The 27,116-nt window shown below is 56.5% G+C and overlaps 11 protein-coding genes across 11 annotated transcripts; 5 read left to right on the top strand and 6 right to left on the bottom strand.

Moving 5' to 3' along the window:
• Positions 1-1,030: 1,030 nt before the first annotated feature.
• Positions 1,031-4,580, bottom strand: CGGC5_v004092 (SH3 domain-containing protein; the record flags this gene model as incomplete). Its single annotated transcript, XM_032033089.1, has 3 exons — positions 1,031-2,745; positions 2,795-2,869; positions 2,918-4,580. The coding sequence occupies 3 exons, from the start codon at positions 4,578-4,580 to the stop codon at positions 1,031-1,033; spliced, it is 3,453 nt and encodes a 1,150-aa protein (XP_031887695.1).
• A 12-nt stretch (positions 4,581-4,592) lies between these two features.
• On the bottom strand, positions 4,593-5,770 carry CGGC5_v004091 (uncharacterized protein; the record flags this gene model as incomplete). Its single annotated transcript, XM_066151225.1, has 4 exons — positions 4,593-4,776; positions 4,857-5,047; positions 5,128-5,140; positions 5,763-5,770. 4 exons carry the CDS (start codon positions 5,768-5,770, stop codon positions 4,593-4,595), a joined length of 396 nt encoding a protein of 131 aa, XP_066009462.1.
• Positions 5,771-6,788: 1,018 nt separating this feature from the next.
• RPAP2 (putative RNA polymerase II subunit B1 CTD phosphatase RPAP2) lies at positions 6,789-7,667 on the top strand (the record flags this gene model as incomplete). The annotated part of the gene is made up of 1 exon (XM_032033091.1): positions 6,789-7,667. The coding sequence occupies one exon, from the start codon at positions 6,789-6,791 to the stop codon at positions 7,665-7,667; it is 879 nt and encodes a 292-aa protein (XP_031887697.1).
• Positions 7,668-8,148: 481 nt separating this feature from the next.
• Positions 8,149-8,806, bottom strand: rps-17 (40S ribosomal protein eS17; the record flags this gene model as incomplete). Its single annotated transcript, XM_032033092.1, has 3 exons — positions 8,149-8,247; positions 8,339-8,539; positions 8,660-8,806. The coding sequence occupies 3 exons, from the start codon at positions 8,804-8,806 to the stop codon at positions 8,149-8,151; spliced, it is 447 nt and encodes a 148-aa protein (XP_031887704.1).
• A 466-nt stretch (positions 8,807-9,272) lies between these two features.
• On the bottom strand, positions 9,273-10,615 carry CGGC5_v004088 (Queuine tRNA-ribosyltransferase catalytic subunit; the record flags this gene model as incomplete). Its single annotated transcript, XM_032033093.1, has 3 exons — positions 9,273-10,182; positions 10,236-10,486; positions 10,553-10,615. The coding sequence occupies 3 exons, from the start codon at positions 10,613-10,615 to the stop codon at positions 9,273-9,275; spliced, it is 1,224 nt and encodes a 407-aa protein (XP_031887703.1).
• A 570-nt stretch (positions 10,616-11,185) lies between these two features.
• Positions 11,186-12,598, top strand: CGGC5_v004087 (mitochondrial 37S ribosomal protein bS1m; the record flags this gene model as incomplete). Its single annotated transcript, XM_032033095.1, has 1 exon — positions 11,186-12,598. The coding sequence occupies one exon, from the start codon at positions 11,186-11,188 to the stop codon at positions 12,596-12,598; it is 1,413 nt and encodes a 470-aa protein (XP_031887525.1).
• A 276-nt stretch (positions 12,599-12,874) lies between these two features.
• On the bottom strand, positions 12,875-13,565 carry CGGC5_v004086 (uncharacterized protein; the record flags this gene model as incomplete). Its single annotated transcript, XM_032033096.2, has 2 exons — positions 12,875-13,024; positions 13,085-13,231. 2 exons carry the CDS (start codon positions 13,229-13,231, stop codon positions 12,875-12,877), a joined length of 297 nt encoding a protein of 98 aa, XP_031887526.2.
• A 532-nt stretch (positions 13,566-14,097) lies between these two features.
• On the bottom strand, positions 14,098-15,194 carry CGGC5_v004085 (uncharacterized protein; the record flags this gene model as incomplete). The annotated part of the gene is made up of 4 exons (XM_032033097.1): positions 14,098-14,438; positions 14,510-14,595; positions 14,649-14,820; positions 14,882-15,194. 4 exons carry the CDS (start codon positions 15,192-15,194, stop codon positions 14,098-14,100), a joined length of 912 nt encoding a protein of 303 aa, XP_031887523.1.
• Positions 15,195-16,748: 1,554 nt separating this feature from the next.
• On the top strand, positions 16,749-20,789 carry HOS3 (Histone deacetylase HOS3; the record flags this gene model as incomplete). The annotated part of the gene is made up of 2 exons (XM_032033098.1): positions 16,749-19,151; positions 19,209-20,789. The coding sequence occupies 2 exons, from the start codon at positions 16,749-16,751 to the stop codon at positions 20,787-20,789; spliced, it is 3,984 nt and encodes a 1,327-aa protein (XP_031887524.1).
• A 967-nt stretch (positions 20,790-21,756) lies between these two features.
• CGGC5_v004083 (putative histidinol-phosphatase) lies at positions 21,757-22,749 on the top strand (the record flags this gene model as incomplete). Its single annotated transcript, XM_032033099.1, has 2 exons — positions 21,757-22,464; positions 22,525-22,749. 2 exons carry the CDS (start codon positions 21,757-21,759, stop codon positions 22,747-22,749), a joined length of 933 nt encoding a protein of 310 aa, XP_031887521.1.
• Positions 22,750-24,850: 2,101 nt separating this feature from the next.
• On the top strand, positions 24,851-27,092 carry plb3 (Lysophospholipase 3; the record flags this gene model as incomplete). The annotated part of the gene is made up of 4 exons (XM_032033100.1): positions 24,851-25,000; positions 25,048-25,370; positions 25,424-26,219; positions 26,277-27,092. The coding sequence occupies 4 exons, from the start codon at positions 24,851-24,853 to the stop codon at positions 27,090-27,092; spliced, it is 2,085 nt and encodes a 694-aa protein (XP_031887522.1).
• Positions 27,093-27,116: the final 24 nt, after the last annotated feature.

Raw genomic sequence — 27,116 nt, 5'->3', positions numbered from 1 at the left:
ACTCCAGCCCTTCAGAGAAAACCCCAACATTGTACGTCGTCTAGTATAAACCGCCAGCAAACCCACCCTGGCATCATTTCCGAGACACAGAGCAATGAAGTCGAGTCGCTGTCGTTGTGTTTTGGTCGAATCGCACCTATATCCAACAACAAACACCAAGCTCGCAATACAATCAAGAGGAAACTTCTCACGCTCTGAAGTCCAGCCCACTACTCCCCAACTCCGTCATCCCGGATCATCTTATGCGTATTCGTAGCAACAGCAACCTCAAATATCTTTGAGAAAGAGGGCAGAAAGCGTGCAATACGACCTCCCTAAGCTGGCATTACCGAGGTGCCTCGTGGAAAACACCATTCAAAGATGGACCAACCATCAAGCTCAGCTCTTCCAGCATTGCTGTTGCGGCAAACCAACTCTACCTACTGACGGTTTATATAATTGCAAGCTATGGCTGCGACCGTGAAAAACCGAGGATACGAACAACTTGGGCTGAGTCGCCTGACCTGCGAAGCGCCGTTGATGATATCGTTGCACATGCCCTAGGGATGCTGAGAGCTACACGAGGACGCTACTGGAGCATAAGACAATTATCAAGATCAAAAGTCCAGTAAGCGTCGGATAATCACGCAACACAAGCACACTAGAAATCAATGAATCACTAGTGTGAGAGAAGAGCATGGAGTAACCACAATCAATGAGTTGCTGCTAGCTACCTAAAGCAAAGTTATGCAGCGGGCACAGAGCGAATGATCAACTAGGTAAAAAAGAAAAACCCAAGAGATGAAGAAGGTTTTGTTTTGGGGTGTTCGCGCTCCCATTCTAATCTCTCTTCTTCTCCCTTTTTTTAACAACGCGCGCACGAGAACAATGCATCTCACACCGATTCGTCGACCTCGTATTGACCCCTGATGAAATGCTGCTGGTGCCGCTGCTGCCTTCGCAACGACTTTCCGCTCTTCAGCGAGCTCGTGCTCGCCGTGCTCGCTGCACGTTCTCTCGCCCTTGGAGGAAGACGTGGCCTAGTCATCTCCTAAGACGCCGGGCTGTTCCATCCAACCCAGCTGCGGGGCATCACACGCCAGATCTTGACCTCGCCACTGCGCAGGTCGTCGAGCTTGAAGCTCTCCACCTTGACCTTTTTGCTCTCACGACCCTGCTCCCAGGCGCGAACCTTCTTCTTGGTTCCGTCCCACTCGGAGACAATGGCAACATGATCGGGCTTGCCGACCTCCATCGAATATTTGGCGTGCATTGGTCCATGCTTGCCCTGAAAGCGGGCGTTGCGGATAGAGATAATGTCTCCGGCACGAATCTGGTCGTTTTGTTGCGTTGAGGCGTTAGCCATGTTGGAATACACAAGCGCGCCGTATGCTCTGGTCCCGATAGGGGCAAGAACATCGTTGAACGGCTTCAGGAGCTCGAGGACCAGGCCCTGCGGTGTTCCGTCGGCGACAACGGTCTCCTTCTTAGAGGCGACTGCGTCAGCGATCGGACGTCCAAAACGCTCATAAGACTGCTCCAGCTCATCCTGACGAAGGGCTCTAGGAGGCGAGTCGTGTCTTTGGTCAATCATGACATCCGCGGCGTTATTTTGGTCATATTGAACCGTGATAATCGTCTGCGAGTAATCCTGGAAAAGAACGTAGACCGTACGCGTGACCTGAGAGCCCTGGGTCTGCTCGTCCGTCTCAAAGTAGAGGTCCTTTCTTCCCTGGAACACGGGCGGTACAGTCTTCTCCTGGCGCCACCATCCGCTTTGCTTCGCCAGGTCCACATCGTTAGCAATAAAGCCAGATTCGACAGAGACGGAAGGTCTGTAAGCATCCATAGATCGGCGCTGAGACATGGAAGCTCTCGAGACATCCAAGGACTGCCGAGCGCGACCCGTGGGGGGCGCCGGTGGGGGACCTCTTGACTGCGCAGGAGAAGGCAGAGGTGGTGACTCGGTTTGGAAGTAGCTCTCCTCCTCGATCTTTGGCGTGCGCTGGTACGGCAGCCTGGGTGCTGAATAGTTGTATGGGTCGTACTCATCATCGTCCTGCTGAGGAACGGGCGGCTCCTTCCCAGGTGGCGGAGGCGGGGGAGCTCCGCGCGGAACATCCATAGATCGTCGCTTGTCGGTAGGCGGGGGTGGGGGCTGGGACGGAATAGGAGGCGGGACGGCGCGGGGAGCGGCACCGGTGGGGATCGGAGGTGGCATTGATGGTGGAGCATCAGATACGGGCGATCTGACGGATGTGTTATCCTCAATGCTTGAGTCTCGCGCATGAGCCTTGAGAGCATCCTTGTGCGGAACCGACGAGGCAATGTCGGTGTCGTAGTCGCCCTCGTACTCAGTAACCTCATCGTCTTCCTCTTCGCCCTGTTGGGGAGGGCGAATGGGAGGGGAAATTGGTGACGCGACATGCATGTCCTGTGTCGACTGGCGACTCAGCGACCCTCCCGGAGGAGGAGGAGGCGGCGGCCGAGACTGTGCTGGCGGAATAGCTGGCGCGGCTCCGGGAATAGGCGGTGGAGGTCTGCTCATGCGCTTGTTCGCGGCACCGGTAGGAGAAGTTGGCGAGAACTCGCTACCTGGGATAGGAGGCGGCGATCGAACCGAGGCACCTGTGGCGACCGGTGGCAGAGGAGGAGGGGCGCGTGTGCTCTCTTCGGGCCTGGGCGTATCTTGAGCACCACCCGACAGTTCGTCATCGGACACTGAACCTTCGCTGGGAGACTTAAGCCCAGCCGTGGGAGGTCGGCCTGCGATCGCGTCAGTGAAATCCAGAGTTGTCATTATCATACTACTCACCCTCAGCCGGCACTGCAGGTGGCGCAGGTCTGGATCCCGGTACAGGAGGTGCACCAGCAGGTTCGCGAGCGGGCACTGTTGGCTGGTTAGAGGTGATTCTGTGAATTGTTTCTGGAAGCTCACATGTGGGAGCAGGGCTCGTGACGGCCTCCTCCTGTGCCTCTTCGACCGTTCGCGGAGGAGGTGGCCGAGCTCTGGAAGAAGTAGGGCGCTCGGGTTCATCGGCCTCAACAGGCTCCTCTTGTCTTTTCGGTACGCCCATTCCGGGCAATGCCATCATACCCGGCACCGGCACGCGTCCAACAGGAGACGTCGCCTCCTCACGCTCTTCCTCCGCAGGTGCCTCAGCAGGCTTCTCGACCTTCTTCTTCCTCGGCGGGGCCGGTGCACCCATTGGGATTCCGAACATGCCATGCATGCCCATGCCACCGCTCATCTTGGCCATTCTCGCACGAAGCTCCTCCTTCCTGCGGACCTCAGGGTCTACGTCGTCCTCTTCCTCTTCTTCCTCCTCCTGTGCGTCCTCTTGACGTGTTTCGGTAGGTGACGCAACTTGCGGTCGGGGGATGGGGCGCGGCGCCGCATCGCTGTCGTCCCGCTCAGTGAGGTCTTCCTGTCCTTCGGTGGTATCGCCGGCGCCGCTCATATCGGCGTCGTTTCCGTCGTCGGCAGCAGGGCCTCGGGAGGACTTGCGCCTGGGTGCGGGTGGTGGCATGCGAGGAGAGTCGATGGAGCTTCGCGCCGCCGCCTGATCAGCGTCCTGGCTCTCGGGCGCCGCAGCCGAAGCTCCTCCAGCTTCCTCAGTAGCCTCCTGGCTGTCGGTACGCTTCTTGGGCGGGGGTCGCTTCTTCTCCTTCTTTGCGGCGGCATCTGCGTGGCGCTGGGCCTGCTCCACCTGCTGCTTCTGAAGCAAGGCCATGCGCTCCTTCAAACTCAACGGCTTTGGGGCATCTTCGCCTTCCTCGGTCGCAGCGGCAGCCGGCGCCGCCTTCTCGGCAGTCTCTTGGTTTTCCGCCTCTCGCTCTTGTATCTCGGGGTCTTCGTCTCTCCGGTAGACCTTTGCAATTGGGGCCTGCTGAGGAGGCGGTACATATGCGTTTCGGCTAGGCGGCGGAGCAACAAAGGGCTTCTTGATGAAACCAGTTCCGCCAGCCAACCCGCTGGGCTTGAACGGTGTGATGGGCGCAGCAGAAGCCTTGTTAAAAGCCGCAATGCGGTCCTTGAATGCATTGCTGGAAGGCTTCGGGGGCGGTCCCGGCTTCGAAGGAGCAGGAGATGCCTTGGCGATGGGGGGCGACTTTGCCGCAGGAGGCTCGCTAGGCTTCGGGGCCGGAGCAGCCGGGGTTGGCTCAGGGACAGGCTCGGGTGCCTTTACGGGCACGGGTTCGGGAGCTGCGGGAGCTTCGGGTGAGGCGGGGAGAGCAGCCGGGACGGACGGCGCAGGTTGCTCTTCTTGAACCTCGGGTTCCTGGACGGGCAGGGGCTCTGGCTGAGCGGGAGGGGGAGCTGGCGCGCTCGGCTCGGAGGCGGGAGATGTGACCTCGGGCTCCTTCTTGCGCGTTCTCGTCGGGCGAGGCGGGGCCTGGGGCTCGAACTTCTCGACGAAATTGCGAGGGAAGATGCCTTCGTGCTTGAAGCCGGAGTCGTCGACGTACTCCCCGCCATACCAATCGGCATCCTCCTCATCGGTCACCGTGATGATGACGCCGGCGGGGAATTGCAAATCATCGTCGTGGGGCGAAGAGTATTCGAACAGGGCCTTGACCCTGAAGGGGACGGTCGACATGGCCGGCTATATTCAATCGTCGTCGTCGGGGGTGTGGGGGTTGTCGTCGTTCGTGTTGGTTTGTAGGTAGTTGGAAGAGGAGTCGAGCAGGTCAGGGCGAGCTGCTGCTCTGGGGTGTGGGGCAACGGAATCGGAATCGTCGTCAGCAGCTTTGACCTGGGGCGCTGCGGTGCGCTGCACTGATGGGATGGATGGGCTGTTGGCTGCAGTAGCGGGCGGGAAGCGAATAGCAGGGCGTTATTCGGGCAGCAGCGATTAGCAGCAGCCACAGCTCACAAACGCGCTGGGTTGGCGATGGGTTGATGAGCAGATCGCGAGTTGTGGCCGGAGGGAGGGACGGATTTTCTCAAACCGATGGAGGGGGGTTGAGGTGACCTGGGATTGGGAACCGACGGGGTCTTGTCGGAGGAAAGAGAGAGACAGAGAGAGGCTGTGACCTGTGACGAGGAAGACGGGGGTGGAGGGATCTACAGTTGGCGTGTCGACGTCAGCGCATGAACTTGTAACTCTCTTAGTTCAATGTGCCGGGGCAATTGGGGGCCCTTACCTGGGAGGGACACCTATGCGCACACAAGAGTCATGTATGCAGCCCGGGGCGCAGAATGGAGAATTCCATGCAGTATTTTGGGCTACGGTGACAAATGATTTTTTGGTGTTCTGTCACTTGGTTGCAGCAGAGAGAGGCCTGGCTGGCTGTCTGCCCAAGCTTCCGGGGGTGGGAGGTTGCGTGGTTGTGGTGCGTCTGCGTCGCTGCGCTTGGGGGGGGGGATGAGAGGGACGGGAGCCGCAATATGCGGGCGGGAAGCTGGCCGATGGGAGGGGGGCGGTCTCGTCGAATATGTCTGCCTAGGCGGGCCAGCGCCTCACTAAGGTGCGCTGTGCCTCTCAGTCAGTGTCCGTAGATAGCACCTAATTATCCGTATCTTAGGTTGGTCGGTATGTACGGTGACTGGCAGGCGGTGCTAAGAGCAGGGGTTCGTTCGTATAACGTCGTCCCAAGAATACGGGGACAGAAAGAGTGTCACTGTCTGATATGTGGTGTTGTGTGTGTTGCCTTTGCAAGCAGTTGGGGTTTCGGGGTGTGGAGTGGATTTTGGGTTGCTTCTCGAAGGAGGCGAAGGCAGAGGGAATATTATTAGGCGTGATGCTTCACTTCAGGATTCTCAAACAGTCTCGCCATACGCCGTCATGGACGGGAGCAACGGCAGGACTAAGATGGGCCAGCGCAGCACGAGGCACAGCCAGGCTCGACGGAGCTCGTGGTTGGCTGGCGCGATGAGGTGGTGTACCTCACTTGCTCACCTATCTACTAAGGTAGGCACGGCAAGGTACTTTGCAAAGGTAGATCAACGCCAACAACTGTGTAGCAGTGGCAGATGTTGTTGGTCAGGCAGGTAGCCGGAGGTCATCGGGCTGATGCTGCAAGGTAGGTATGCCTGGCAGCTGAGGTGGCTCACGCCTTGAATTGGAGAGCGGGGGATCCTTTGGAGAGGCAACCACAACCATCATCCCAGGTCACGACTCTGAGCATATCCATCCATCCATACAAACATTAGGTAACCGAACGGTGCTTGTGGCACAGGGCAACCCCGTCAGCGCCGGTCGAACCAGTGTTGGAGGTGAGGACCGGACGAGAATGCGCTTCCTTTCTTCAGCTACTGCACCAATGAGATCATCCTACATGGTGGTCGAGAGACCGGAGCGTGCCAGCCAAGCCACCCGCGAGCCCCGAGCCACCACGTCTGATCGAACAATATTCTGTACCTACCTTAAGGTAGCTAAGGTAGGATTCAGGAAAGCTGTCTGGCTGTGTACCTTACCTAAGGCACCTGAATGTAGCGGTCCGGCTTGGCCCCTCATCGATACGTACCTTTTTCTTACCAATTGTCATCGTCTGCACCGCTCCAGCACCACCTCGGAGCACCATATCTGAATGTGGGGTCGCGAGCTCAAGCAGCATCGAATCTTCTCCAACGCGCCTTAACAATTTTCATTCTCACCAATCGCCGCCCTTGCTGTCGCAACTCTCGTCACGCCCCGAGACCTCACTCTGTCTCACAACCACTCTCTACAGTAACGGTCGTTGTCAGCTTTTGAACTCTCACAGCTCTCGCGTCAATCAAGTCTTGCATCTCCATAAAGCTTAGCCCACAACCGAACCTTCATCCACACTCCAACCTCCAATTCACCAAAACCTCGATTCCAAAAATGGCCACCGATGCCCGGCCTCTCAAGGGCATCCTCAAGAAACCAGCTGCTCCCCCAGAACAACCCAGACCAGACCCCCGCGAGATCGCCATCCAGCACGCCCGCATCATCCACCAGCGCAAAGAGCTCGAGCTCCAGATCCTCGAATCCCTCGCCCTCCTCTCCGAGTACCCGACGGTCCGCGGCAGCCCACGCCACTCCTCCGCCAACCCTGCCCCGCGCGACGTCGCCGACTTCAAGGCCAACGTCCGCCTCTTCCAGCCCTCCGACTACGACGACCTCATCGAGGAGCGCAACGTCAACGGCCTGTGCGGCTACACCCTTTGCGCCCAGCCCAAGCCCGCCGCCTCTAAGGGCGGCCAGTGGAAGCTCGTCAACGTCGGCCGCAGCGACTTTGACATTGTCAACCGCCGTGAGTCCGAGAAGTGGTGCTCCAAGGACTGCCAGCGCCGTGCGCTCTACGTGAAGGTCCAGCTTAATGAGACGGCCGCGTGGGAGCGCGCGGGCATCCCGGACATTGAGATTGAGCTGCTGGGCGAGGAGAAGCCTGCGGAGGACCCGGCTGCGAAGGCTGCGCGGGACCTGGCCAATCTGAGGCTGGAGGAGGGCAGGAGAGCGGGAGACCAGACTGCGACCTTGGCTCTAGAGCGAGGAGAGGTGAAGAAGGAGGCTACGCCCGGCAAGCAGATGACGTTGGCCATTCGAGAAAGGGAGACGAAACCGCCCGTAGAGGAGGGCGCGTTTACGGTAGGACCTGACGATGCACATATGCTGGTTGAAGGTCATAGGCCGGGAGCTGGAAAGACGCAGGCTCAAGTTGAAATGGCCGAATTGGAAAAAAGGATGGAGGCCCAGAAGGCCGACGCAGAAATGTCATGATGTAGCATTGCAGAAGAATTTGGGTCATTTGGAACATGGATTTGGAGCGTGGAATGGCCCGATGGCTGGCAGCAAAACCAGTCATCAACAGAAGTAGATTTGATACCCCCCAAAAAGCGGCGAGCCAGCATGTTGACAGCGCTTCAGCCTCATTTTCACATTCTCGTGCCATGAAACCACGTCGGCGCCATGGTGAGGCATACCGAAAGAGGTTCGACATGGCTAGAGCTTCACGGTTAGAGAGAATCGTCACAGTAAAAAGGGGGGTGGTATTGGCAATCAAGCGTCATCTCCGGAGTGCTCCAGGAGAATCGGCGACACCTTGTGTGGGAGAAGAAACTTTTTTCCAGTTTCCTAAAATGCAACTCACTACCGTCCTCGAGACGCCTGTAGCAATGTATCATGATATGCCGTTGCCGTTGTTGCCGTGAGACCGTAAACTTTTCCACCCCGTTTTTTCCTTCTTTCCTGAGCAAACAATTTAGTCGCGACGAGGGGGGCGGTCGCCGAAGCGGCGGCCACCGCGCTCCTGGACCTGGGTCTGGGCGACGGGGATGACGTTGACGGGGATGGCGTCGAACTGTGTCACGGCAAGTTAGCATCGCCATCATTGTCTGTTGCCACGGGGTGGCAGGTCCTCCGCCGTGGTGTCTGGAGGGAGAAAGACGTACGCCAAGGTGCTTCAGCAGGTCCTTGGTCTCGACATCGACGTCGAGCTGGCCGCTCTCGGAGTTCTGGGTGAAGTCGAGGGCGGAGATCTCGGGGACGTATTGGTCCTTGCGCTCACGCTCCTCCTCCTGGAGCTTGAAGGAGATACCGCGGACGGGGCCACGCTGGATACGCTTCATCAAGTGCGTGGTGTAACCAGCAATCTGCAATTCAATCCACCGTCAGCATGAAATTCCCCCTTCTCTTAGTGAGATTTTCGCAGCGCGCTCGCCGTGGCCCAAAAGGCGCCCCGGAAGCGCGCTTCTCTCGGGAGGTATTCTGACCTTGTTGCGGAGGCGCTTGGAGGCGATGATGGCGATCTCATCGCAGATGCGCTTGTTGGTCTCGAAGTCCAGGGTGAGCTTGGGGTAGTAACGCTCAATGATGACCTTGGCGGACTTCTTGACGGTCTTGGTACGAACGCGACCCATTTTGGCGGTATTGGCTCAGGTGGTGGCTGGGAACGGTGGACGGGGGTTAGTGAGTTGTCGAGATGGAGGCTATCGTCGGTCGTCGCTGAGTTGAAAAAAAAAAGATGCGATAGTGTGCACACTCATTAGGGCAGACCAGCCGAGAGTGGAGACAGTGGTCCGTGCGCTACAGCAGTTCACGTGAATTGATGGGGTTTCCGGGTCGGCACCCCGGTCGACTCGCCGGCATGCGGATCATGGGTACCGGACTTGGCGCCGCCGTACTGGACTGCGCGTGGTCGCTGCCGTTGGCGCAAATCCCCGAGATGGTACAGATTGAATTACTCACGTACCCGGCCTTGCCGTGTCTTGATATTCTCATGAAGCGTTCGGACGAGATAAGACCGGTGGATGAGACCATTGCGACCACTCTCTTTGGCAATCTAGCTGGCTCCAAAATCTCCTCGTGGGTATCAACATGTTTTTACTATTTTGTCAAATCTACACCAACCCCTTTCAGGGCATCCACTGCCCACTCGGGGTACTTTGCCTTGTCGTCATACAAGCCACCAAAGAACTCCCTGATGTATGCAGGGAACCTATCCTCAATGATGGACTGCCTAATTTCCCTCATCAGGTTCAACTGATACCATACGTTATGTATACTCAACAAGTGAGCAGCCACAGTCTCTTTGCCGGCGTTGTGGTTAATAAACGCCCGGGTGACATTCAAACTGCCCTCGCCCCTTCTACAGCACATGCAACCACAGCCCTCCTCGATAGGACCGTAGTCATGCTCGTACCTCCAGTTACGGATGTTCAGGACGCCAGCTTTCGTGATTGCATTACCAAAACGTGCTGTTCGCGTGGGCCAGACACAGTCGAACATGTCTGCGCCCAGCGCAACGCTCACTACCAAATCTTCCGGGTAGCCAATTCCCATCACATAGCGCGGCTTGAGATCAGGCAGCAGTTCGGTGCACGTTTCGACAACGCGACAGTAGTCGGCCTTCGCCTCACCGCCGCTTAGTCCACCAATAGCGATTCCAGGGGTATCACGGGCGAGCATCTCGAGGGTGCACTCGCGGCGCATTTCAAGGTCGAGACCACCCTGGATGATACAGAAGAGATTCTGGGTAGTGGGGTTTTTGTGCGCAGCAATGCAGCGATCAAGCCAACGTACGCTGCGCTCCATGGCCTCGCGCATGCGGGCGGCATCCGGAGATGTTGTGACCAGGACGTCGTCCAGTTGCATCATGATGTCGCTTCCAATCGAGTTCTGCAGAGACATCGAGTGCTCCGGCGTCAGAAGCATCGGCGAGCCGTCATGCGGACTGAGGAAGCGCACGCCCTCTTCCGTGATGTGGGCCAACTTGAGAAGACTGACCATCTGGAAGCTGTAGGACGTCAGTCGCAGTTCTGTTTGCACGCAGATCCTTTGTATTCTTACCCTCCGCTATCCGTCAAGATATTGTGCTTCCATCCCTGGAGCTTATGCGCCCCGCCCACGGCATCGAGAACCTCCTGTCCAGGCTTCAAGCCAAGATGGTAGGTGTTGTTCAAACATAACCGGCAACCGGTCTCTTCGAGCTGTTCGGGGGTCAAGCCTTTGAGCGAAGCCTGGGTTGCGACCGGCATGAACATGGGAAGCTGGACCGAACCATGAGGAAGCGTCAGGATGGATGCGCGAGCTCGTGTCGTCTAGCCTAGTTTGTTAGCACCGTCCAGCCAGGGCAGAGTCATGCGATCAATCGCATGGCAACCTACTGAACAGCGAGCAACGAGCTCGAAGGTGAGCGCGGGCGAGGACCCGACGGTGGTTGACGCCATCCTTTTCGCTGCCCACATGGACGATCGTGCAGTCCGCAAGCTGCCAGAGAGTCTAGTGAGAGAGAGTGGTTGGAAAATGTCAGTTGCGAAAATCGATGCCCGCGCTAGAAGGAGCAGTTTCCTAACAAGGCACCTGTGATTCGTGGTGGGGTGTGCATGGGCTGGACGTCTTAGTGGGGGACCAATAGGTACTCGTCACTGTCACTGCACTCCATTGGCGTCTCAAGGCATGTGATATATGAACCAGAAAACTCTTAGTAAAACTGATGATGGCTCATTGAACCGAGTAAAAGTTTTCGTAGAAATCGTAGAGCAAGATTAAGGATGTAGGAGACTTGAACCGACCCTGAGTACCCGACTTCGCAGTCGTTGACCCTTCCCGTCCCGCGCCTGGACTCGACGACCCCCGGGCCCCAGCGCTTCACTGCCAGCAGGGGTAGCTGTTGTCCAATCAGACGACTCCGGCATATTCCGGCCTACTCCAATTGAAATTTCTCCCGCAACGACGCCAATTCTTGTGATACCTACGATTGACGACCGAGCCTCCGACGACGTGCTCAGACAGCCGCAATGTCTACCCGATTGACACCCGGAGGAGCGCTTCTGCGCTCCTCGCGGATGTTCACCATTCCGAATCCGCTTCCGCAACCCGGCGGCGAGGCTGGTGCCGTCGCTCGCCGCCTCTCCCCCAGCGCGACGACCGATTATCCCACACATCAAGCCATCACTACCCCCGAGTCCTCGAGGAAACTCGGCGACTGGGGTTTCAAGCGCTCCCTTCCCATCCAGAAGACGATCAAGACCTCGACGCCAATTGTGCGAGTCAAACAGATCGATACCATCGAGGGAGTCACCGACTACAATTCCGCCGCCGACCATGCTATCACCCTTCAAAAGTTCCAGGAGATGAACCTCCCTGTCTCACTACCCACCTCGAACAGGGTTCGCCTTGGAACCCTGAATGCCGCCCCCAAATCCGTCTTCGAGGACGAGCATGACTTCACAACACTGGAGGATGGTGCCGCCGAGGACAACAGATGGAAATTCCAGGGTCCTTGGCTCGCTGGTCTGACCGAGGGCGAATTCGACCGATACCTGCGCAAGAGCGTCCGTAGCAAGCGCGAGGAGTTCCGAAACTATCTCAGGGAGGTTCTTGCCGAAGACATCAACAAAGACAGACGTCAAGCTGCTCTCGACAGAGGCAGCGAGGCCCCGGAGCCGGTCACAGCCAAGGACATCACCGAGGACCAGGTCCTTCAATACCAGCGCAAGATACGTGCCGACCGCGTACTTCTCTTCACCCACATCAGCAAATTCCTGGATCTTGCTCCTCTCCAACCACCCCCCACAGCGAAAAACTTCGTCGACGTGACCCAGAACACCCGGCCTAGCACATGGGCAGAAGTTGGCCCGCCGATGTCCCACCCCTCCGCCGGTATCTCCTACCTGCGTACTTCGGCCTTTGCCGAGAACCACCCCGTCTACGGACCGCAGGCGGAACACACGCCCGTGTTGGCACGTATCATCGCGCCGCGACAGGGTACCCAACACGCCAAGCTTGGTGTGGCCGGTTTCGTCACCGACGTGCCCCTGGGCGACAACGCCTTTAACGAGAGGTCGTTCAGAGGCAACCACAAGAACCGCATTGCCGGCATCACCTCTTTCGATCCCGATGTGAAGGGTGGTGCAAAGGCCTACGTCAAGCCAGTATCGGCATGGATGAGCTCTGTTGGCCGCATTCTGATTGGCCTTGATGCTGCCGAAGGGGAGTCGCAATCAGTCCTCAAGGAGATGACCGGCAAGGAGCAAATCTACAATGACAAGGACGTCTCCAAGATTCCGGTAGCTGAGCCGAGGGCGCCGTTCGCGGGGCTCAGGGGAGCCGCTGCCGCCGCCCCTACGCCGTACTTCCGCACACCTCAGCAGCCGTACAAGCCTGAGCAGACTGGAAGCAAGGAGACCTATGGCATTGACTTGTCTTGAGTCGTAGCCATGAAGGAGATGAAAAATATGCCCAGGATGATTGAAGATTAGAACCGTCTTCTCTGGCTGACGTGGGCAAGCGCGCCTTGTACTATGTATGGTTCTGTAAAATAACAAGAATAAAGCCCAAATTTCAAGACAACCAACAGCGGCGTATCTATGATCTGATGCGTCACCTAAAATCAAGTTTGCTATGAAGGATATCGTCTCTCACTAAACCTGCAAACCATGCTTGCAGAACTACGCTTGTCCCCTGACCAAGTCCGGCATCTCACTTCAACTGGAATCTCCAGAGTCGGAATGGAATTCACGACTCTCACCCGTCAGAATGTAAGTAACGGCATCCAAAGCAGTCGGAAGCCACTTCTTCACCAGCCGGCACTCCATCAAGACCACATTGACACGGTCATAGGCCGCCATGACATCCTATCGGCAAAATCAGTACACCACCCGCCAAAGAAATTGCCCCAGATCTGTCAAACGTACATCGCCGCGCCTGTATGGCTTCTTCTCGAGCTCTCGAAACCGCTCCGCAAGCGCCGTGAACCTGTCAGCGAGGCGGGGGATGTCGTTGATCAGAACATGATCCTCGGGGGGTCCTCGCGCGTACGGGTCCCCCGGCGCCCGTCTCATGGACTGCGTCCACGCGGTGTAATTGATGGTGGGCAGTTTCTTGCGCTCGGCGTCGGCGATCTCTCGGATGTATTGGATGGTCTCCTTGATCTTTGGGATTGTACGGGTGGTTTCTGTGATGGCCCAGTTGGCGGGCCGCCACATTTCGTCTGTCTGTAGAAGGGGTAGGGTTTGTTAATAGGACTTGCTTCAAGATATCACGGGGAACACAAGAGGGGCTCGGTCTTACGACTCTGGGGTTTCTGTCTTTGTTGGCCAAAAACTTGTTGGTGCGAGCAAGGATCAGTTTGCAGGTATCCGCGATCTCGGGGACGTCGTCGAGTCTGTCTGCCATTTTGATGCTTGCGATTTTGAACCCTGGTGCTGACTGTTGTATACGTGACTCTGGTTTGTGAACATGCTGTATCGGACAGCTTCCGCAACATCTTATACTACTGGTAGAAAGGGTTGTCAATTCACTTAGTTGGTTAGTATGAGTGAAATGCCCACTTCATAGTCCATGAATCACAACACTGGTCTTGTCGGGTGGATTTGAAGCCTTAATTCGATCCGAATGAACATCCACCACGAAAAGTCTCCCACTGAGTGTTGGCGTTGCGTTGTATCCAAGGTATCCTAGTAGAAGATGCTGAGACTGATGAGGCAACCTTGTTGTGTAGATTTAGGTCATGGACTGGCAAGACTTGTAGGGATGACAGTAGTCTTGGAACCCCCAAGAACAGTGAAGGAGTGAACCTGAGCTCCTGTCTTTGCGAATAATATGGGCAGCTTTCAACAAAACACTACTTCCGCGAAGCCACAAAATGTTGTTATCGCGCCCTGTTGTAGCTACAGTCTCCCGAAACCCCCTTTCTCCCAGACCTTCCTCAGATAGGTATGCCGTGATCATCCCGTGGACGCTTCACGCTCGACCATATCGCAATGCCTCCCACCATCATGAACACGATCACAACTACAGCGATGACAACGACAATGCTTGTGTTCGGCTGTCCAGACGAGTTCGTGGCTTGGCTTACTACCGTGTTCGACGGTATTGCGGAGTTCATCGTAGAGGTGGGAACAGAGGGATTTGATGTCGATGGTAGGGACGTAGATGCAAAAGCGGTGCTGGATAACTCCTCAAAGGAGACAGAGCTTGTGGCCGTGGCCGAGTAAATCGTGGTGTCCAGATTCGAGTTACACCAATACGGAGCAATGGATTGCATAGCTGCGTTACACAACGGGTCAGCCATGGACGTGAAGTATATTAACCGGGACTCTGAGAATGAGGAGTCTTACAGGAACCATATTCAGGGTTGTGAATCCAAGCCCAGTTGCCGCAAGCTTCCTGTGCGTTATTGAAGGCACCTGGAGCAGACGTGGGGCTTGCCATTTGTTAGTCAAGGATCTCAATGTTGCAGCCAAAGGCAATACATACCAAAGGCATTCTTCCATGCGCGAGGATCTCTCACTTGATGACATGGTCTCCGGCTTGACACGCGAAGAGCATCCCATGACCCAGTCGCTCATGCTCTGACATGCTGCCGGAGTCGCAGTCTCTACGCGGCACTCCTCGAACCCTAGACAATCTTCGAGGTTTTCGAGGAACTCTATATGTCTTTTGCATCAGCTTGACTGTCAAGCAAGCCAAGAAAAAACATGATGACTCACGGTCTTTCTCTGGGCTTGCGGTCTCGATTTGCGCTGCACATGAGGACCAGACGGGCGTCAGAGGCGCCTCTTCCAGACAACAGAAACATCTGACGACGTCCACTCCGTCGTAAGTTATCACCGGGGGTGTTGTCCAGGTTGTATCAAGCCCGGTTTTAGCTCGGTCTATGCTGAATCTTGCGGTGCAAGAGTTGTCGACGGACCTCGCGATGGCACATGCATCGCGACTGATGGTTCTCTGGGCATCGATAAACGAGGCGAAGAAAAGGCCTAGGAGACTAAGAGAGCTAGAAGGAAAGGAAGTAATGAACATTTTGAAGTATGTTGCTCTTCAGTGTTGTCGGCACGAAGAACTAATGCTAATACAATCAAGACTATTCACACATCAACGACCTCCAAGATCGGCGCCGCTGCCATATATGAAAGGTATGATCGATTTTGGCTCTCGAAGACCTCGACGCCCGACTGTAATGCCACCCATTCGCTTAAGGCAACCGGGCGGGATGCACAGGTCTTGTACAATTTGGCCAAGTCACAGCAGACCAATGACTGTAAGGCAGATAATGCGGGTAGAGGCGATGCAGAAAGATGGTCGGGGTTGGAGATGGTCACTTCATGACCAGAAACCTGCACGGCTAGCAGGCGGCACACCTTGAAAACCGACGAACCCAAGCGTAGACAGAAGAAGTCATACGATATGGGTCAGGCTTACCACCAGGTTGACCTATACCAATGCCCCAAAGCATGATTTTAGGAAACTGCCACGAAAGTGCAGAAATTCAACTGCGTAGAGGCAGAGACCCGCGCCGCCTTGGCGCATGTAAAAACCACCGACGATGGACGGCAGTGGCTATGCCGGGCGATTATGAAGGCGCAAGCTAGACTTACAGGTTGCCCAAATCTTAGGTATATGAAAAGGAGTGCGCCGCCCAGTCAACTCCTGGTCGGCCTCACCATTCCATTGCAGCTCTCAGAGTCATACGCTCCCGCCTTGAGGTGCATGCACATCTCCGACCTTATGTAGGTTTGCACAGCTCAACCCCAGACTTATGGAAGAGCCACTCCTGTTGCATCGGTATCGACCCATGCCATTCATTGACCACAAATCGAGCCCCTTGCCGGCAACCGAGATCAAGTCGTTTTTGTCTCCCGATCGGAGCCGGAGCCATACAGGCGGCCCACACCAGCTCGTGGTCATTGCTCCAAGATGCAGTGTGGTGAATCGGAACGTGCTCAGATCTTGTGTCACAAATATGGGGGCCGCGACGTGAAATGTGGGATGTTGAAGAAGTTGGGTCTCGTTGGTCTCACTTGAGTCGGTGTTGCAGAAGATTCAGAGTCGAGAGACTTGAGTGTGGGATGGGAGAAGTAGAAGAAAGGAAACAGACTCAATGAAGTGAATAAAGATGCACTGTCCCGGCGAAGATCATTCCCCCACATGGCGCCGTCGGAACTCCATCAAAATAAGTGGCTGCTCCCGGCAAGAGAGATTCGAGAAATGGGAGGGATTGCCCCGCCTCCCCTTCTTGTTGCTGGTGCCCCACGTGATGGATTTATGCAACGGGTTATGACGCGTGTTTGTACACAAAGTGGACGCGACTTTTTTTTGACGATGCGCTGGCGGGCAGGCGGGCGGTCAACAACCAAATGACACACCCACCTTCGCCTGACGTATTTGGACAGAGACCCTGCCACTCTACCCTGTCACTACGGTAAGCCGAAAGTTGACAATTCCAGCCCAAAACAACACCTTTCGGGTCTTCCATTCTCCAACGTCAACCCTTATTTTTACCATCTTCTTAGTCCGGCCTAGTCCTGCTGCACGACTGCGAGATTCTGCACGATCCATGGGACTCGCGCGTCAGCCATGGCCTCTCCTTACAATAGAGCGCCATCGCGGCGCCAATCGACGTTGAACACACCCCCCGATGCCGAAAAGGACTTGTCGCATTCGCTCCGGCAGCTTTCTCTTTCGACTGGCTCTCCTGTCGCCAACTCTCCCCGCACCCCGAGTGCCTTGTCGCCAATGAGACCAGCTGTCAACAGAGCCTCTCCGGCCCCGAGCCCGCGAATGCCCTCCCGGAGCCCCTCCCTCGCAAGAGAACTGTCCCGGTCCCGATCCTCCACCCCGACGCTGCCGCAGCGATCTGCGACGCCCACTCTCCAGCGCAAGTCCTCTACAAGCTCCTTGCACTCCGTGAGCGGGCGACGGACGAGCATGGCACATGCCTCCTCGCCTGTTGCCAAATCCCCTTTACGAACGAGTCCCCCCGAGTACATCAAGCCTCCCCCTACGGCGAACACGATTGCCCGCGACTACTTCAAGACCGAACTTGCGACACACCATTCCCCCCTTTCCACGCTTGGCACCGAAACCGTCGTCATTTTGCACGATGCCTGCTACGGACACCGCTTCTCCCGGCCCAAGACCTCCAAGGCAGCCCTGAGCACCATCGTCGAGCGACCAGAGAGAATCAAGGCCGGTGTGTTGGGAGTAGCAATGGCGTACGTGCGACTGGGTGAGCGACACTGCGACGGTTCCTACCCTCTCCATCCGAGTCTGGATCCCTCCACCATTCCAAACATTCCGTTTCGCATCTACAAGACCGAACGCAAGCTGTCTCTCAACTCACCAGCGGTGACCAACGTGCATGGGACCAAGTGGATGGAGGAGCTCAAGACGATGTGCGAGGTAGCGGAGGCCAAGCTGTCCATGGGAGGTAAAGAGCTCCAGCGACCGGAGATGAACCGAGGCGCGGATGGCCCGCCTGCCAAGTTCCACGAGGGTGATCTCTACCTCTGCGCGGAGTCCCAGGAAGCCTTTGAAGGTGCGCTAGGCGCCGTATGCGAAGCCGTCGACAGGGTCTTTACTTCTGGCCCCCGAAGAGCATTTGTCGCAGTACGGCCGCCAGGGCACCATTGCTCGGCTTCTTATCCCTCGGGGTTCTGCTGGGTCAACAACGTCCATGTTGGAATCATGCATGCCATTTTGAACCACGGCTTGACGCACGCTGCCATCATCGACTTCGATCTCCACCATGGTGACGGCTCTCAAGCCATTGCCTGGGCGCACAACTCCCGAGGAGTGAACATGGCCAAGAACGCCGCTGCGTGGAAGAAGGCCTCCATCGGATACTTCAGTCTCCACGACATCAACTCGTATCCCTGTGAGATGGGCGATGAGGAGAAGGTGAAGAACGCAAGTTTGTGCATTGACAATGCTCATGGACAAAACATGTGGAACGTTCATTTGGGATCGTGGGACTCTCCGGACGAGTTCTGGGAGTTGTATGAGACCAAGTACTCCGTCATTCTCGAAAAGACGCGCAGCTACTTGAAGACACAGTCTGCTCGTGTGCGTGCTCTCAACTTGCCGCCCAAGGCGGCTATTTTCTTTTCCGCAGGATTTGACGCCAGCGAGTGGGAAACCAAGGGTATGCAGCGTCATAATGTGAACGTGCCTACCGAATTCTACGCCCGTATTGCCCAAGATGTTGTCAAACTTGCTGCAGAGGAGGGGCTGAGTGCGGATGGTCGTGTCATCAGTGTCCTCGAGGGAGGTTACAGCGACCGCGCGCTGTGCTCTGGCATCTTCAGCCACTTGAGCGGGCTCTCAGGGGACCAGACGGCGGGAGAGCAATCCAGGGGCCGCTCATCACTGGGCTATGAAATGGGACAGAGGATAGGGGCGATTCGTGAGGGCCAGCCCATGGCCACAGAGTCATCCTTCCCTTCGCTGCACCCTTACAACCCGTCATGGTGGGCGGCTTCAGAGCTTGACGAGCTCGAGGTGGCGATGGGAAATCGTCCAGCCAGCCCGAAGATGATACGCCAGGTAACGCCAGGAAACTACTCTACACCTACGGCGGCATCCATCGGTAAGGCCGTGGATCCCACGCGGTTGAGACGGATGGCCTCTGGTCACGGAATGGTATATTCACGACCGCCAACGCCTCCTCCTCCCGACGTCCATTGGACCATCGCGGCTCATGAGCTGAGCAGATTGCTCATCCCCTCCGATCGCCAGGTCGATAGCTGCAAACCGGAGGACCTGAACGCGGAGGCAACGAGGGCGCGCAGAGATCGTCAGTCGATTCTCAACCCTGACCTCGTGCCGCCAGCGCCTCCCGCTCCTGTTCCTACGGAAAGCAGGCCGACTTCTCGCATGTCGCTGCGTGAGCGCAAACCCGTGACGTACGCAGAAGAGGATGACAAGGGCAAGAACAGGCGGAGGACGGTGGCCGGTTCTGCCGCAATTTCGTCGGATAAGGTATACTTTGTCACTTCTGAGATGCATCCAAGAACCCCTAGCTAACATGATTCCAAGGCCAACGCCCGAGGTATCCCCTCTGAGGCCAATGGAGCAGCCAAACGACCCGGTAGACGTCTTAGTGCTGTGTCATCTGTGGTTTCTACGGCGACTGCAGCGCCATACGAGAATAACGGAGGTCTTTACCGTCCTGACACCTCGATGAGTGTACGACCTGATACGTCAATGACCATGCGTCCCGAGACTTCTATGACGATGCGTCCTGAGACCTCGATGACGATGCGACCGGAGACGTCGATGACCATTCGCCCCGAATCTTCGATGAGTGTTAGGACCACCGCCGGGCCTTCTCTGAACGTGAAGAAAACAAGAGCTCCTGCAGCGAAGAAGGAAGCTCCCAAGACCACACGAACAGTGAAGAAGCCTGCCGTCCCAGCAAAGACCACACCTCCTCAACCCGGTCAACCGTCTCAGCCGCCTAAGCCCAAGGCAACACCAGCGGCCGCATCTGAGGACGACATGGACAAGCTCACTGCCGGTATGAAGAAGATCAAGATCAACTTGATCACCAAGACTCAAAAGGAAGAGCGGGCAAAGGCTGCTCAAGCAGCCCAGGCAGCCCAGACTGCGCAGGCGGCACGAGCAGCTGAGGCGCAGGCAACACAGTCTGAGCAGATGACGGCAGTGGCGCCACCTGCTGTAGAGGTTCCTTCTATCGATGCGCCTTTTGTCGAGACTTCTGTTGAGGCTCCTTCTATCGACACTCCTTCCGCCGAGACTCCTTCTGCCGAGACTCTTTTCGTCGAGGCACCGTCTGTTGACGCGCCTTCCTCCGAGACGCCCCCTATCACCGAAGAGCCGCTCGTTCTCAACGAGCCACCCGTTGTTGAAGAGCAGCAGCCCGTCACACCGCCACCGGTCAATACTCCCCCTTATGAGTTCCAAGAGCCCATCATTACCCCCCCCCAGGAAGAAGCTCCCATGGTTCTTCCCGAGAACAAGCCCCTTGCTACACCACCGGTGGGGCCGGTGCCATCGGAGCGGGATTACATGTCATCGCCGGATCCTCTGGCGCCGACTCCAAAGCCAAAGACCATCATTGAGCAGGCGTCCGCGAACGTGTCGGATCCCCTTCAGGTCGAGCTGCCTGCCAGTTCGCCAGTCGTCTCACCGAGAGTGCAGACGCCGTCGGGCTCTGATGTGTTTATTAACTACCAGCCGGAAGGTCCAGAACCAGTCACTATGACGCCGCAAGAGCCACTGAAGTGGCTGCCGCCCAACACCAATACACCTGTCAAATCATCACCGGCAAAGTCACCATCAAAAGTGCCGCCGGCGAAGAAGTCGCCGACTAAGCCATCGCCCGCCAAGCTGTCGCCGCCCAGAGCATCGTCGTCCAAGGCACCGCTGGCTAAGATGAAGCGCGCAGACCTTCCTGTCTTCACGTCAAAGTCGACCATTCCCTTTGCGCAGCCGAAGAAGAACGGTCCTCCTGCCGCCAAATCTTCAGGTGTCAAACCTGCTGGCGTCAAACCTGGCATCAAATCTCCTGGTGTCAAGAAAGAGCCTGCTGTGAAGTCTGAGGCTGGAGAGTCTGCCAAATCCATCTGGGAAATCCCCGAGACGCCGCAGAAGTAGAGCAGCGGCGAATTTCAGATGGAGATTATCCCAATCCCATTGGCGTTTAGAAAGAGGACGTTTGTCGAGAATTGATTGACTTGGATCCTCTCAAGAACCGCACACTTTGAGAACGCCTATTCGTTTTGTCTTATTTTCCCTTGATTCGATATAGAAGAGCCCTGCTTTTTGTTTTAAAAATTTTTCCTGGCCTGCGAGCCGGTCGCAGGCTTCGAGTCTGCCTGTCATGATACCCTCCCACCGTCCCGAGTTGGTCTTTTTTGTCCTGGTCTAGAGTTACCATTCTTGTACGCTACTTGTAATAAGCACCTCGACTTTTTCGCAAGGAGAGGAAATGAAATGTCACCAGATGCACCCAAGCACCTAAAGAGCCAGACAAAAGTGCCCATGCAGCAATCAGCGTGACATGCAACGATCCCCGCGGACACGCGAAGCTTGGCATGCGGGAGGGATCTGGGTGCTGGGAATTCCTGCACGTCAAACGTGGACGTGCCAGCGTCAGTGATTTGCTACGGCCACCCGTCGGGGCCCGAAAAGGTTCCAGTCCAGTGGGGAAAATATTTTCAGTGACCATGCAGCAAAGCGGCTTCGGGCTCTGGAGGGGCATGTTGCATCCCGCCGCAGTGACTCGTGGGAACGAAGGAAGTCCTGGCCTCTTATCAACCATTGATTGGCGATCACACACGCCTTGCGCGCCACTTGTTCGACCTTTTCCAAGAGCCATCTCGGTACCTGGCAGTCGAGCTTGATAAACTTGTCCGCGGTTCTTCTCAGTTGAAATCTTTCTCCCTTGAACTTCTTTTTACCCCAACTGTGTCTCGCAGACTTGCAGACGTCATACCCTTGACTCATTCACCTCGGCCGCCCTCCGGTTCATCTCATCTCACACCTACCTCAACGTCGCACCCGTCGTGGTCTTCACTTACACATAATACATAACACCAACACCCACTCCAGAGCCGACAACATGGCGTTCACGATGCATTCCCACTCGGGGCAGTTCTGCCCCGGCCACGCCAAGGACCAGCTCGAGTCCATCATCCAGCACGCCATCGGCATCGGCTACAAGACCATGGGGCTGACGGAGCATATGCCGCGCCTCGAGACGGCGGACCTCTACCCGGAGGAGCTCGAGGAGGGCGACCCGGCCGCGGCCCTCGCGGTCCTCGCCCCGCGCCACGACGCCTACCTTGCCGAGGCGCAGCGCCTGCGCGAGAAGTACGCGGGGCAGATCGACCTGCTCATCGGCTTCGAGGGCGAGTGGTACCGCCCCGCGTACGGGCCTTTTATCAGGTCGCTCGCGGCGCACCCGGCGGTGGATTATTTTATTGGCTCGCTGCACCACGTCAACGCGGTGCCGATCGACTACTCGCGCGAGATGTACGTCGACGCGATGAAGACGGCCGGCGGGTGCGAGGAGCGCATGTACGAGCGGTACTACGACCAGCAGCACGAGATGCTCACGGCGCTGGAGCCCAAGGTGGTGGGCCACTTTGACCTGATCCGCCTGATGAGCGAGGACCCCGCGCGGGATGTGAGGAAATGGAAGGGCGTGTGGGAGAGGGTCGTGAGGAACCTGGAGGTGGTGAAGGGGTATGGGGGCTTGTTGGAGTGTAACAGCAGCGCGTTGAGGAAGGGCCTTGCGGAGCCGTATCCTTGTCGGATCATTGCTGAGGTGAGTGCTGCTTATCCGGGGCGGTATCAGGGTTGAGGTTTACTGACTTGAATTTTGCAGAAATGGCTCGAGATGGGGGGTGAGTTCACGTTCTCTGACGACAGCCATGGCATCGCTCAGGTCGCGACGAATTACAAGCGCAACCTGGACTATCTCGAGAGTCTTGGTGTTAAGGAGGTGTTCACGTTTGAGAGGGGGCCGGTAGAGGGTGTCAACGGGCATGCGAAGTCGACGTTGCGAAGGAAAGCCGTGGCGTTGGGTGTGTTCCGGGAGAACTTCAACTAGGGAGGGAAAGACCAAAAGAGTGGCAAAATATGATACAGTAGACTTAAACAGTAGACATTAGATGTTTCATGAACGAGACGTTGATGATGAATAGACGCGAGAATATCTGTAATTGCAATGGTTTCCCTGTCCTGCGGTTGCTGTTTATGGAGAAGGTCCCAAAGGCAGTGCCTTCCCCAAGTGGAAACCTGTCAGTCGACATACAACAAGACCATATCGTGCACAATTTCACCACGGTATCCGCAACAATATATCAACACACAAGAGTCCGCGAGAGCTCAGAGTGATTGTTCATGCTGGCAAGGCCATGCTTGAAAGCCTAGACCAGTGATGGCCCTTGCCACACGCAATTCACCGGCGAGGCAGCAGGCCTAACACCGCGTGATACACCAACAAGAATCAAGACTCTCGTCTCGAAAAAGAGAGCCAGCAACCTGATTTCAGACGGGTAGTATGTCTCGGTCGTTATTTTACCCCGGCCGGCTTGTCCTACCACGTACTCACCCCGCACCCGCAAAAATCGCTCACCAAATCCTGTACGTCAACAACACCATCTCAACACACTCCCAGAGCAAAAAGAAACATCTACAGCCTCTGCAAAAGGCAAAAGAAATGACCCCGACCCGATTTGAACGGATAACCTTTCGATCTGGAGTCGAACGCGCTACCGTTGCGCCACGAGGCCCGAAACCTGGTCTGGCAGTGACCAGGATGTGTTGTGACGATCCAGGGACGCAGAGCGTACATGAATGCGGTGGAAATGGCGTCAGTGGGGCCTTGTCATCGAAAGTGGGTCCGAAAGTACCTTGGCGAAAGTACCTTGGCGGCAAAGGACGGGAAGGTGCCGTTGTTTCTGGGGTTAATTCACTCTTCCAAAGACACATGTCAAGCTACGACTCAGTACTGTTGGGGATGGACGATTTCGGGCGACAAACGAGTCGTAGGCTGGACTTTCATGTCTTGACAGGTCAATTAGACATCGGACGAAGCGGATACTAGTCATTGAGTTGCCTGTGCCACTAACACGTTCACGTTGGAGACGGACGGACATACGCAGTACACGGAACCCTGCTTCTGCATAACCACCAATGCGAACCGCGGGCCATGGTCGATTCTCAGCGAACGGAAAGCACAAATAGAACATACAATTCTTCTCAGTTTCTAGGACGGCATGGATCATTCTTGCTCGTCTGCATCAAAATAAGCCATATCAACCAGGCGCATTCCAAGAATTCAATGCGACCAAGCCACAGCAGCCATCGACGCATGCAACAGTACGCAACCCCGCAGGCATGGAAACAGAATCTCGCTGCAGCCGCAGCAACCCTCTAAAACTGCACCAAGCCACTCTTGAAAGCAATCCCCAACATAGTCGGGGTTTTTGAGCTCTAGGTCCAGGAACAAGGTTCTTGTAGTGGTTGGCAGGAATGAACCGAGATCGTCGATCGGAGACTTAGTAGTAGCTCCCGGAAAGAACAGCAAGAGCTCAAAAGGCACGCTGTTGTCGAACCCAACCTGCATGTGTCAGCTTCTCCCGGTAATTCTCAGTCTTGCATGCCTTAACCTGCCAATTACAACATCATCTCTCAGATGAAATCGACTGCAGCCGATCATCAACCAAGGTGCTTGTGATATGTTCCCAAGAAGTACCTGTCGTCCTATTCTAACAGCTACTTGCCCTGCAAAGGGTTCATGGGATTCCGTTCCAAATTACACGCGGTGGCTCTGTGCAACCTAGCTCGATCCGGCCAACGTCGACGGTCTCATTGGGCAGGCGCACTCGCGCGTTCAGCCCCAGATCTGACAGCTCGCAGGGGGCAAGCTTCAGCCCCCAAGTTCCACAAAGATCAAGGCTCCGGCGAGGGCTCCGAGAATGCGCCTCTCACCACCAGATCTCCGTCTAGCCGTCTTCGTCAGAGCTGTAGCAAGCTTCCCCGCATGCTGCTGGGCAGCGCTTCCGAGCAAGCTTTTGCAAGACACGAACGCAGCTGCAATTCTCAAGATGGAGGGATAAAACCAGAGGCCATCCCCAGAGAAGGGAGAAAAGCTGCCTCGTTCCACCTGTGTCTGTACTTTGATAGCTTGGGGAGGACTGCTCAGCATGCATCTCACATCGAACCGCCGTCTCCTCGCGAGCACCCTGCTCGGCGCAGCACTCGCCTGCGCTCAGGACGACGATTCCCAGCAGGACCCGTACGCGCCCGTCTACGGCCAATGCCCTGACGGCCTGCGAGTGAGATCTGCTTCAGAAGTACGTTATCCGAACGTGACGGTGACACATGTTCTAATGTGGTCCAGGGACTTTCAAAGCCGGAGTCGTCATGGAAAGCGAGCCGCGGCGAAAAGGTCATCCCGGCGCTGAGCAGCTACCTGACGTTGGCCAACATCGACGGCTTCAACGTCCAGGACTACATCCAGAAGCTCAACACCACAAGTTACCCCGTTGTCGGCCTTTCCGTCTCGGGAGGAGGCACGCAGTCGGGTGTCGGCGGTCTCGGCATCTGGCAGGCCTTTGACGCTCGCAACCCAGCTGCGGTGCAGGCCAAAACGGGTGGTTTGACGCAGGTCTTGTCGTACATTACTGGTCTTAGTGGCGGAGGAGCTCTCACAGTCAGCACCCTGTGAGGCTTCCCTATCTCTCTCATTTCTGTGGTGACTGACGTATGACTACCAGTGCCGCCAACGACTTCGTTTCCATCGCAGAACTCAGAAAGGCGATCAACTTCACCGTCGACTACACCAAGGGCAAGGATGACAACCAGGACCAATACCTTCAGGACATCTTCGAGGATATGGGCGCAAAGGCGGAGCAAGGCCTCCCCGTCTCCGTTGCTGATGCCTTTGGAAAGTTCTGGGCCGTCTATCTGCCAGAGAACAAGACATACGGCAATTTCTCCGATCTCACGGCTCAGAACACCGTCTTCTCCCGCGGAGAGGCGCCAATGCCCATCCTTGCCCTCTCCGAGGTCATCCCAGGCCAGTCGCCTAGCATCCAGAACATCATGTGGCCCGGCCGCAACGCCACCAATGGCTTCAACCTCACTTCCTACGAAGTCACGCCGTTCGAGTTCGGAAGCTGGCGCGGTGGCAGAGTGCAGGCGTTCATGCCAACCATGTACCTCGGCACGTCCATGTCGAACGGGACGGCGCAGAACAGCAGCGAGTGTGTGATGGGCTTCGACAAGTACACCTTCCTGCAGGGGTCTACGGCTGATGCTTTTGATGCCTGGTTCATCGATGACTGGTATGGCGTCCCGACGTTTGCGAAGCGAGAGCTGGAGAGCAGACAGACGGCTTCGAACAACAACATCACAGTGCCTCCTGGAAAGGAGGGGAACGGTGAAGTTGAGCTTGTCATCAATACCGCCCAAAACTTCAACCAGTCGTTCAACGACTCGCTATGGGCTACGTACCCGAACCCCTTCGAGAACATGAACCCAGCCATGCAAAACGTTGATAACCTTCTTCTGGTATGTCAATATCAATCCCTGAGAGACTTAGCACCAGCAGCAATCTAACAACCACAGCTTGATGGAAGTATGGCGGGCGAGACCAACCCGATCCGACCCCTCATCATCCCCGAACGCCAAGTCGACCTCGTCATCGTCTACGAGGCCTCCTCCGACTCGCTCATGTACAACTGGGTCAACGGCACGAACCTCGTCAACTCCGCCCAGTCCGCCGCCCAGGGTAACATCCCCTTCCCCAAGGTCCCCGACGTCAACACCCTCATCACCATGAACATGACCAGACAGCCCACCTTCTTCGGCTGCAACGACACAGCCCCGACCCCGCTCGTCCTTTACCTGCCCAACTCCCCCTGGTCCGGCTACATCAACTACACGTACACCAAGTCCTCCTTCACGGACAACGAGTTCGACCTCACCGTCGACAACGCCTTCCAGCTCGCGACCTACGGTAACGGCACCATCGACGCCGCATGGCCCGCCTGCCTCGCCTGCGCGACCATCCGCGGCAGTCTCGCGCGGCTCGGCCTGGCGCTGCCGCAGCAGTGCCAGGACTGCTTCGCGAAGCACTGCTGGAACGGGATGATGTCGACGGCGCAGGTGACGGCCGATGATACGGATCCGGTTCTGAGGCTGAACTCGAGCTTGTCTTACCAGGAGTGGAATCAGACGTACTGGTCGAGCCAGACGAGTACGGGAGGTGGGAGCGGCGGCGGCGCCAGTGGTGGAAGCGGCGGTGGTAGCGGCACTGGCACGACTGGAGCTACTCCCTCTGCCTCAGGTAACCCCAACGGAGCGTCGAGCACAGCGGAGATTAGCAGAGCTGCGTTTGCCGTCACTGTGGCTTCTCTCATTGCCTTAATAGCTTTGCTGTAGATTAGTTTGAAAGTATGGGTGAGG

This window comes from Colletotrichum fructicola (assembly GCF_000319635.2).
Source record: "Colletotrichum fructicola Nara gc5 chromosome Unknown KSG_Nara_v1_contig02, whole genome shotgun sequence".
Taxonomy (NCBI): domain Eukaryota; kingdom Fungi; phylum Ascomycota; class Sordariomycetes; order Glomerellales; family Glomerellaceae; genus Colletotrichum; species Colletotrichum fructicola.
This window is presented reverse-complemented; position numbering and strand designations above follow the sequence as displayed.